The 10198-nt window shown below is 52.8% G+C and overlaps 2 protein-coding genes across 3 annotated transcripts; both read right to left on the bottom strand.

Moving 5' to 3' along the window:
• Positions 1-487: 487 nt before the first annotated feature.
• Positions 488-1834, bottom strand: C9H6orf15 (chromosome 9 C6orf15 homolog). Of its 2 annotated transcripts, XM_053603152.1 has the most exons (3): positions 1767-1834; positions 975-1488; positions 699-759 (listed from the first exon to the last, which is right to left on the bottom strand). In XM_053603152.1, exons 1-3 carry the CDS (start codon positions 1831-1833, stop codon positions 750-752), a joined length of 591 nt encoding a protein of 196 aa, XP_053459127.1. In that variant the 5' UTR covers position 1834; the 3' UTR covers positions 699-749. The 2 variants fall into 2 exon arrangements, with proteins under 2 accessions (XP_053459126.1, XP_053459127.1); XM_053603151.1 differs by having other exon boundaries at positions 488-1488.
• A 3288-nt stretch (positions 1835-5122) lies between these two features.
• Positions 5123-10172, bottom strand: CDSN (corneodesmosin). The gene is made up of 2 exons (XM_053603483.1): positions 10021-10172; positions 5123-7564 (listed from the first exon to the last, which is right to left on the bottom strand). Exons 1-2 carry the CDS (start codon positions 10103-10105, stop codon positions 5994-5996), a joined length of 1656 nt encoding a protein of 551 aa, XP_053459458.1. The 5' UTR covers positions 10106-10172; the 3' UTR covers positions 5123-5993.
• Positions 10173-10198: the final 26 nt, after the last annotated feature.

Raw genomic sequence — 10198 nt, 5'->3', positions numbered from 1 at the left:
TAAGTCTGTGGCTCTCTGTAACACAATGTACTAAGTGATGCGTGTAAGGGAGGAGATTGATGCATCTCCCACTTCTAAGAAGCGCGTCTTTCTGAGGAAGAAAGATAAGTGAAGCGTAGACAATGCCACCTGAATCTGTGCTTCTGTGAATAGCGGAATATTTACCCCACCTGCCCTGATGCGGCCTTCTGGGACCTCATCCTTTCTTGTGGCCACCGGTGCCATTCCCATTAGTCCTGCCTCACTTCCTTCCCCTTTCAGCTTCCAGGACAATTCTGGAACCAGCTGTCCTATCTGGCCCGAGTGAGACCATGAGACTCCACCCTGAAGCACCTGGACTTTGGATCTTTTGCAAAGGATGGGGACAGCATGAGAGCATCTGCAGGGGGCCCTAGAGGGACATGGGGATGGCTGGAAAATGGGAATGGACAAAACTCCCTTCAGTTTATACCCAGAAAGAAAGACATGGAGAAAAAGCAAATTCAGTAACTGCTTGTGTTTTATTGGCGGTCAGCACAGGGCAGCAGGGGAGGCAGTGGAAGCGAGGAGAATGCTGGGAAAATGCTGCCTGGACCTCCACTGGGCTCCAACCAGAAGTGGCAGGGACAGGACTCCCTCTGACTCCCAGCTTCTGGCTTCCCTCTGCGGTGCTCTACCCCCACTGCAATCCAAGGCTGGGAGGACGGAAGAAACCAGCTGGGATGTCCCAAGAAGAGCCAGGAGGGCGCAGCACTCTGGGAGGAAGCTGACTACTGATGCCTGGGAGCAGATGAACGTTCCCCCATGTACCACCCGGGTAGCGATTAATACTCCCCCAACTGGTGCCTGGGAATCTGTTGTTGATACCCCACATTCCTGCAGGGTGTGGCATGGGCCTCGTTCCCCACCCAGTCCCAGGACCTCCACCTCCCCAGGACACAGTGGGACTCAGTGTCCCCCAGGGGTGACCAGACAGAACCCTGTGGATGAGAGACCAGGGTGGGCGCCTGGCGAGGATTTCTCCCTGAGCTCCTAGGGAGCTGGAACGGGGTGGCCGTCTGGACTCCAAGTCCTGGTGGAGGAGAGCAGCCTCCCGTGAGGGGCCTGCAGGGTGCACAGGGAACTCCTCGGGCATGGGGCCGCTGCCCAGAGAGGGGACAGCAGCATTGGAGAGGTAGGCTGGTCCTTCCAGCAGCGCTTCCTCCAGACCGTTGTCAGCCTCGGCTGCCATCACCTGCCAGGGACCCTCAGAGGGCCAAGAATCCACAGCAGGCAGCCCCCCAGATGGAGGCCACCTCTGCATCCCAGAGCCCCCTGCAGGTTGGAAGCGGCTGAATAGAGGAGCATCAAGCTTCTGGGGAGCCCTTGCTAAATCATTAGACCTTGGGTCTGGTCCGTGCTGAGGATGTTCAGAGCTGGCCAAGGGAGGTTGTCCAATCAGAGGCAAGTTGGTCCCTAAGTTCTGGGGGACTTTTTCCTCTGCTGCACTGATGCTCCGAGCAAAGAGGCCTGAAGGGAAGGGGAAGACAGAGGATTTATTCTATAAAATTTGGATTCAGTCAAAAAGCCACACTCAGGATCCAGAAGGCCATATTGTGGCCCCAAGGCTGCAGGTTCCCCACCCCTGGATGTTTGGTCCCCACACCTTCCCTTCCCAGATTCTCTGATTCCCTGACTCCCCTGAAGGACCCCAATGTGCACCCTCCTGCCTTCACCCCTTCTCTTAATTCTAGTTCCTCAGAGGATCCAAGTCTCCTCCTGTCCAAGGTCAGGTACAGCATCGATACCTGGGAGATGAAGACAGACCAGAATCAGGCCCCAGGGAGCCCAGCTCCCTACCACACGGCCCTGCATCCTGCTCAGCCCCAGCATCTCCTTCAGCCCCAGGATGCTGGCCCTTTATCCTGATAGTGGGGTGGGGGACAGCAGAAACAGGCTGGGCCAGTGGTTGTGGAGACAATAAATCTGCACATTCCATCCTCATTCCTGATACGGTCTTTGGCAACAGGTGCCTCCTGAATGTCCCAGAGGAAGCTGGGTGCATCCCCGCCCTGGCTCCTTTCCTGCTCAACCCACTTGTCCTGGTTCACAGCTTATCCCTGGCTGCCAGCCCTGCCCTTCTCTGCATCTCTTTACCTTGGGGCTGCAATCTCTGCGTGGCCTCTCTATAGAAACACTGGGTTCTATTTTCTGTTTGGGATCCAGATCATTTTCTCCCAGCACCCCTTTCTTGTCCATCTCTATATGGCTTTCACCTGCACCTCAACCTGCAGGAGTTCTGGGGTACAGAAGTGACCCCCATCTGAGGAGCTGCTCCTACGTGAGACCTAGGTCTAGAGGGAGACATGTTTCCTATCCTTATGAGATGATGGCTTATTAATGTCCTATTGCTGTAGTGACTAATTACCACAAACGTAATGGCTTACAACAATATGAATTTATTATTTTACAGTTTTGGAGATCAGAAGTCCACAATGGATCTCACTGGATTGAAACCAAGGTCTCAGCAGGGTTGCTTCTTTCTGGGGCCCTAGGGAGACTCCCTTCCCTGGCCTTTTCCAGCATCTAGAGCAGCAGTTCTCAACCTGTGGGTCGCGACTGTATTAAAGGGCCCTGGCATTAGGAAGGTTGAGAACCACTGGTCTAGAGGTTGCCCCTGTTCCTTGGCTCATGATTCCTTTCCTCCATCCTCGAAGCAAAAAGGAGCAGGTTCTTCTTGTGTTATATCACTCTGACTTCCTTTTCTGCTTCCCACATCCTCATTTAAGGCCCCCATAATTACCCAGGACCCACCCAGATAATCTGGGATTATCTCCCTATTTTAAAGCCAGACATCTAATATCCTTAATCCCATCTGCAGCCTTAATTTCCCTTTGCCACATAACCTAACATACTCACAGGTTCCAGGGATTATGACATGGTCATCTTTGGTGGTGTTGGGATGGGGACACCATTCTTCCTACCACAGATGGTCAGATGGTCCCATGTCCCCCAGAGTGTAAGAAATATTGAGGGAAAGAGGCTGCTTACAAATGACAGCAGAGGAGGGAATTTAAGTGTGGTTGTCAAAGTCCATGATTTGATCATTGTTGAAGCTTAGTGATGGGAGAATGGGGATTCATTAACTTGTCTATCTTGTCTATTTTAAAATATGTTTGACATTTTTATTAAGACAGAGTCCCACTCTGTCACCTGTGTAGAGGGCCCTGGCATCATGATAGCTCACATCAACCTGAAAATCTTGGTCTCAAGCAATCCTCATCCCTCAGCCTCCCGAGTGGCTGGGACTACAGGTGCCTGTCAAGACACCAGGCTAGTTTTTCATTTTTAGTAGAGACAGGGTCTTGTTTTTGGACAGACTGGTCTGGAACTCAAGCAATCCACCTGGCTCAGCCTCCCAGAGTGCTAGGATTACAGGTATGAGCACTGCGCCCCATCTTGTTTGGCATTTTTTTTTCTTTTGAAAATATTTAATTAATGATCTCTTTTTCTTTTTTCAGATTGATGTGAGGGTACAATTAAGTTACAATGTTTGCTTTTGTTACGTAGAGTCCCTGTTGTAATTGTGTCCCACACCCAGGAGGTGTGCCATATACCCTTGCATTGTGCCCATTAAATGGGAGCACACCAATCCCCTCCCTTCTCCCTCTCCCTCCTGCCTCCTCCCCCCATCTTGAATTGAATTGAGTTTTTTCTCTTGTGTGGGCATGTGTTAGATCACCTACTGGCTTCATCATTAGTGTGAGTACATTGGATACTTGCTTTTCCATTCTTGTGATATTTCACTAAGAAGAATGTGTTTCAACTCCATCCAGTTGTCCTTTTTTTAATAAAAGGTTTTTGATGCCTTTGTTCTCTCCATTCGTTCTGGGAGGTCCCCAGAGTAGGCTTGCTTGGCTGCCTGAAGTCTAAACATGAGCCATGAGCTGACATTAGCTGACTGTGCTGCTCTGTCTCCACACCCAGCCCCTGCTGGCTCCTGCTGGAACAAGAAGAGCGCTCCTCAGTACTGGCCAATGGGTGGAGCCTCGTGACCTTTTTGGGCGACCCGCTGGTTTTGGAAAAGCTTTTAATTTAGAGAACACCAGAGACTAAAGGAAGCCCCACACCAGAGGGCTGACCCCTTCCTGAAATTCCCATCCATGTAGCCTTTGCTGGCCTCAATTCCTGCCACTGGCTATAGATAGTCCAGGGGTCAGATGCTGAGCCAAAGGTGGCTCAACTGTGGTGACAGAAACAGGACTGTTTTGGAGGCATGCTGTGTTTTCAGTCAACCCTACAGGCTGGCCTAGCTGTGCCAGGTCATTTCTGGTCAATATTAATACATTTATGCAGGCTCTGGACTTGGAATTTCAACAGCTCTAAACTCAGGGCCAGCTGACACCATACCAACAGGAAAGAATGGGTTAGGTGTGGAGTGTGTGTGTGGGGTGTCCTCTGCTGGCAAGCGTAGGCTCTGAGAGGTAGCTTGAGCTCAGAGGTGGGGCCCTTCCTACAGGGACAGCACTGTGCCCTCCTTGGGATTTGAGAATGTCCCCAGCCTCAGCCACTCCCCTGTCTCCAGGATGTGCATCCCGTGGCCCTCATCTCACTGTCCCCTTTCTCTCTTCTCCCATGGAGGCCACCTCCTCTTCTCCATGGAGTACCCCACCTTCTCACCCCTCACCTAAGAGCCATGTCACCCACAGCTCTCACCCTGGAGCCCCAGCAGAGGCAAGAGTGTGCAGGTGGAAAAGATATTGTGGCTCTGTTCTGCCACAAGCCATGAGTCACCACACTTGGCTGTGCGCCCTGCCCCACTCCCAGCTCTCTGTTCTCTGCTGTCTCCACCCCCAGCTCCCAGAAAAACACCCACATGGACTTCCACTCAGTTGACAGGAATCTGGTCAGTGTTGTTGTGCCCAGCCTTCCCAGCGTTCCAGGTGTCCCAGAAACCCAGGAAGTTGAGGCTCCAGACTCCCTGAGAGAAGGTGAGGCACACTAATGGGAGAGAACAAGGAGTTTGGGTGGGAGGGGGTGGAAATAGTGAAGGCTCCATACAAGGTGACGGGAGGACCTGGGGTGGAGGGGGAGTGGGGAGAGAGTGGATTTCCTGGAGCAATAGAGGGAAGGATCTGGGAGACCAGGTGTCCTCTGCTTTCAGTTCAACAAATATTTATTGTTTCCTCCTTTGTGGGAAGAGTGATAAGGTATAAGAGAAACATGGGCCAACTCATGAATAAAAATGAGGGATACAGGGACCTCCGAAGGCATAGGAGGAACACCACCAGGCTCCAAGAAGAGACGCAAGACTCCAACAAGGCAAAATATCTGCACTTTGTCCACACAGTTTATTGAGCAGTCTGCCCAGGATCCAGAGAGAGCAGGGTGCCTGCTCCCGCCTCTGAGGGTGCCCTTTTCTCCCAGCAGCTGAGCAGGGAGAGGAAGTGGCTGCAGGAAGGGGGCTGACGTGGAGGCCTTGAAAGACATAGGGTGTTTGGAAATGGTGATCTCGGAGGGTGTGGTGAGCTCTTGGAATGGAGGGCAGATGTGGAATCGGGAGTGAGAGCCCAGTGGCATTTTGGGTTGGGTGACCATATGGCAAAGAGAGATTGATGAAAAGTGGTCAATGTTTTCAGATAATGGTTTGACTTTGCTTTATTTGGCAAAGGAGGAGTAGAAGAGATAACTTTTCCAGGCATCAGAGGTGCTCTGGGAGCATTTAAAGGGGTTTTCCAGTCAAGAGCCTGAGCAGGTGGGGTTAGTCATGGACCCTCTCAAAGAAATAGCAAAGGACATGTGAAGGGGTACTGCAGTGAAGTGGGGGGAGAATGAGGACAGGGGTTTTGAGTCTCCCCTTTTGGGGAAATGAAAAAAGAAGTGACATGGGAGAGTTTGCAACACTGAGTGTGGAGGAGGCAGACCAGCCGTCCTGGGAGGAGGGAGACCTCTCCTGGGCCCCTGGACTTCTCCCTGCTAGGAAGGGAGGAGGTGTGTACATGTGTGCCTGTGCAGGCACCTATGGGAAAGCTGACTCATGGACTGTCATGTACCTCTCCCTGTGGCAAGAAAACTTCAGGGTCAACTAGCTGAGGCCCCAGAGGCTTCACCTGGGCCAGGACATCCCGGATGGAACGGCAGGGGAGCCTTCCAGAGCTGCTGGAACCACAGGGCTTGGCACCAGCAGAAAGATCAGGGTGGGGGGAGCCATCAGGACCCCCAGTCAATGTTGAGGAGGAGACAGAAAGGCAAGGGTGACCAGGAGGGCTGGACTTGCTGCCACAGGGCTGAAGGATGATTTTGCCACCTGACTGGGAACTGGAGCTGCTGCTGAAAGATCCACTGCCTGGAGGGGAGCAAGGCCCCTGGGAAGCATCGCCACAGGGATGGTAGGATGAACTGGAGCTGCTGGAAATGCTAGCACTGCTGGGGACTCTGGAACTGGAGGGGGCACAGGGCCCCTTAGAGCCCGTGGAGCCACCACAGAGCTGGACCCCGCCAGTGCCCACTGGCTGGAACACAATAGCAGAGGAAGCTCCCGATGGGTAGATGCTGGAGCTAGGAACGATGGGATTGCTGGAGAAGTATTTGCCCTCAGAGACAGGGGGCCCAGCTGCAAAGGAGGGGACACCTGGGGAGCCTTTAACGGGGTTGTCTTTGGTGAAGTAGCCCACAGGGTAAATTTTCCCCTTACTGTAGGTCATGCCCGGAACCAGATAACTGTCAGAGGAGCCACCCACCACCTCATAGCCACCGTAGGATTTGTCTACAGAGGTGATAGGGGGGCAGGGCTTCCCCGGAAGGCCACCAGTGCTGCAGGGGGAACCTGGAACCACTCTGGGGCCACCAGAGCCATGCTGCTCCACCACCACCACCACAGGCCTCTGACCCCCTGACACTGAGTGGGAGCTGGAGATGTAGGAGCCAGAATGCGAGACAATGGGCCCTCCACTGCAGGGAGAGTCGGGGATGTCCGAGCTGCAGGGACGCTGGTTGGAGCTGACGCTTTGCCTACTGCCGCTGGACATACTGGAGGTTAGGGAGACAGAAGAGCCTCCTCCAGACTGGGAAGAACCAGGGTTGGTTGGTAGAGCAGAGCCATGCCCTACTTGGTAGCTGATGATTTCTGACTGAGAGCTGCTGCTTCCCGACTGGGAGGTGCTAGTCGCACCCTGTAGACTAGAGCCGGATCCGGAGGAGTAGCTGATCTGAGAGTATCCTGTTCCTGGCTTAACTAAAGAAGATCCTGAAGAACTGCCCTGGATGACACCGGACCCGCCGGACCCACCACTGGAAGTGCCAGTTGCACCCTGTAGACTAGAGCCGGATCCGGAGGAGTAGCTGATCTGAGAGTATCCTGTTCCTGGCTTAACTAAAGAAGATCCTGAAGAACTGCCCTGGATGACACCGGACCCGCCGGACCCACCACTGGAGGTGCCAGAACCACTAGAGCCACCGCTGGAGACACTGGAACTGGAAGTGGAGCTGCTGGAACTGCTGAAGCCACTGGAGCCGCCCTTCCCAGAGAGACAGGGGTCGTTAAGGGAGGTGATGCGCGTGGGATCCTTACAGGGATCCAAGGTCGCGATGCTCTTAGCCAAGGTCCCTGGGGAGTGAAGCAGTGGTTAGTAAGGGCCAGAGAGGTTTTCTCCTTGCCTTTCAGCCCAGTCTCAGCCATCCACCACTCTGATTGCTCCTAAGAGGAGCCCAGGGAGAGTGTAGGGTGGAGAAAGGAGGGAGAATGGAGGCGGCTGAATAAAGGGAGTTTCATTGTTGTGGGGCAAGGGGAACAAACACCTACCAGAAAAACAGAAAACGAGGCTTCAAAGTAGGAGGCCTCTAAGGACACTGGAGACAAGCACGAATGGGAAGTGGCAGGAGCAAGTAGGTCTAAAGGAAGGGACCTAAAGTGACAGAGAGTGGAGAAACTGAGGCTCTGAGAAGTGAGGAGCTTAAATCCTGAGGGAGACATCCCTGGGCCAGACTGTGAAACCAAAGGGAAGGAGAAAACAAAAGGCAAAACAATGGAGGGATGAGAAGGGAAAGAGAACTATGGCAGGGCTGATATACAGGAGAGGGTACTTGAGGACTGAGTCCCCGTCACCAGATGCCCATGAGAGTGCGGGCTTGGGTAAAGGATGGAAACTCTGTTTCCTGTCTGTCTCAGCCATGGCAGTACAGCTGGGTGGGGGACAGGATGTGGGGTCATGATCTGTTGCTAAGAACCTGACAGTACCAGTGTGACAGGACACCGCACCCTGAGCCACCCTGCCCTTGCTGGTCCAGCCCAGAGCACCAGGATAACACCCCACGAGGCTCCAAGGGCTCCTGAGCAATATCAGCTTCCATCTCTCCCCCACCCAGCCAGAGAACACGCGCAGCTGCCCCAACCCAGGCCTGCATCTGACAGCTGCTGCCTTTGCTCCCCTGGAGGATGTGGGACCACCGCTTCTCTTACCAAAGCTTTGCTCTTAATCCCCAGCCCGATTTACTCCATCCTTCCTCCACAACTCTCTCCCCTGAGTTCTTTTTGCCCACTCCAAACTTTCCAGGTCCCAAGTGGTGTGGATGGAGCCACAGTCAGTGAACCTCTCTGAGGTTTAGTTCATACAGAGAGGTCAGGTCTGCCTGCAGTGTCACCATGAAGACTAAGGGATAGCATCTATGTGGAAGATGCTGGAAAAAACATAAAGCATTAGACATTATAGTTTATTACAGCCACTCATCCTTGACCCCTTCACCAACAACCAGACCTCTGTAATCTATGGCATCCCTGTACTCTCCTCAAAAAGAAATTCTCAGGGGGCCGGGCATGGTGGCTCATGCCTGTAATCTTAGCACTCTGGAAGGCTGAGGCGGGTGGATTGCTTGAGCTAACTAGTATGAGACCAATCTGAGCAAGATCGAGACCCCATCTCTAAAACTAGCCCAGCATTGTGACGGGAACTTGTGGTCCCAGCTACTGGGGAGGCTGAGGCAAGAGAATCGCTTGAGCCCAGGAGTTTGAGGTTGCTGTGAGTTGTGACATCACAGCACTCTACTGAGGGTGACATAGTAAGACTCTGTCTCAAAAAACAAAAAAACAGGAAGGAAGGAAGGAAGCAAGGAAGGAAGGAAGGAAGGAAGGAAGGAAGGAAGGAAGGAAGGAAGGAAGGAACTCTCTGTGTGCTTGTCCACACCAGACCACACCCCTGCCCACCCCCCTGCATAAGTTCTGCACAGTTCACCAGGTGTTCCCCCCTCCTCCTCTGTTCCCCCAGACATCACCCACTGGACAAAGGGTATGTCACAGAAATTCCTCAAGGGCTGTAAATGCACAGTGGTTAACAGCACAGGTCCAGGAGTCACCCCGCCTAGGGTTTGAATCCTGGCTTTACCGCTTCCTAATGCGTAATCTTGAGCCAGTTAGTTTTCTGACCTCTCCAAGACTCCATGTCCTCACTTGTAGAGTGGGAATAACAAAGCTTTGTCATACAATTCTTTTTTTTTTTTTTGCCATACAATTCCTATAATGATCAAAAATGCTAAGGTGTGATTGAAAGTGCTTAGAGCAGTGCCTGGTACATAAAAGGGGACCTAAAAATGGTAGCAATTATTATTATTAAATGCCCAGTCTTCTTCTTCTAGTGCACCCATAACAATCATAATAACCACCAGCACCACCATTTATATAACCTTCCAGAATTTCCAAAGCACCTGTCACATACATTATTTAATTTGAGACACACAGAGAGACAAGAGCTAGGTGTTATTATTAATCCCATTTTAGAATTTCAGAAACTGGGTGGCGCCTGTGGCTCAAAGGAGTGGAGTGCCAACCCCATATGCCGGAGGTGGCGGGTTCAAACCCAGCCCCGGCCAAAAAAAAAAGAAAAAAAGAATTTCAGAAACTGAGGCTGATCAGAAGGTTTAAGTGACTTGCCTGAGGTGACAGGGCAGTGAGGAGCAGCTCCCACACTCAAACCTCAGCTCCCTGAGCCCCTACCCTTCCCGCTTGCCAAGTCCTCTCCTGGACTCTCCCTCTCCCACCTCCCTCCTGCTCCCAGGGCCCCAGCCTCCTACCTGGCAGGAGGAGACCGGCCAGCAGCAGCACCTTCATCCTGAGCCCACCCACACGCCCCGAATGGGGTGCCCAAGAGGAGCTCATCTTGGAGTGAGTGGCCTTCTGACTGACAGCAGCTCGTGGACACCCGGGTCCTTTATCCAGGGCTGGACATTCCCTGGGCAGGAGTCACTATGG

This window comes from Nycticebus coucang, chromosome 9 (genome assembly GCF_027406575.1).
Source record: "Nycticebus coucang isolate mNycCou1 chromosome 9, mNycCou1.pri, whole genome shotgun sequence".
NCBI lineage: Eukaryota > Metazoa > Chordata > Mammalia > Primates > Lorisidae > Nycticebus > Nycticebus coucang.
Note: the sequence above shows the minus strand (reverse complement) of the source record. Positions and strands in the feature narration are given on the sequence as shown.

Excerpts from the sequence above, each read along its gene's own strand:
- C9H6orf15 (XM_053603151.1), bottom strand. The coding sequence starts at position 1,833 with ATGCAGGGCCGTGTGGTAGGGAGCTGGGCTCCCTGGGGCCTGATTCTG. Across the intron at positions 1,489-1,766 it reads GGTCTGTCTTCATCTCCCAG|GCCTCTTTGCTCGGAGCATC; the intron begins GTATCGATGCTG and ends CCTTCCCTTCAG.
- CDSN (XM_053603483.1), bottom strand. The coding sequence starts at position 10,105 with ATGAGCTCCTCTTGGGCACCCCATTCGGGGCGTGTGGGTGGGCTCAGG. Across the intron at positions 7,565-10,020 it reads GGCCGGTCTCCTCCTGCCAG|GGACCTTGGCTAAGAGCATC; the intron begins GTAGGAGGCTGG and ends TTCACTCCCCAG.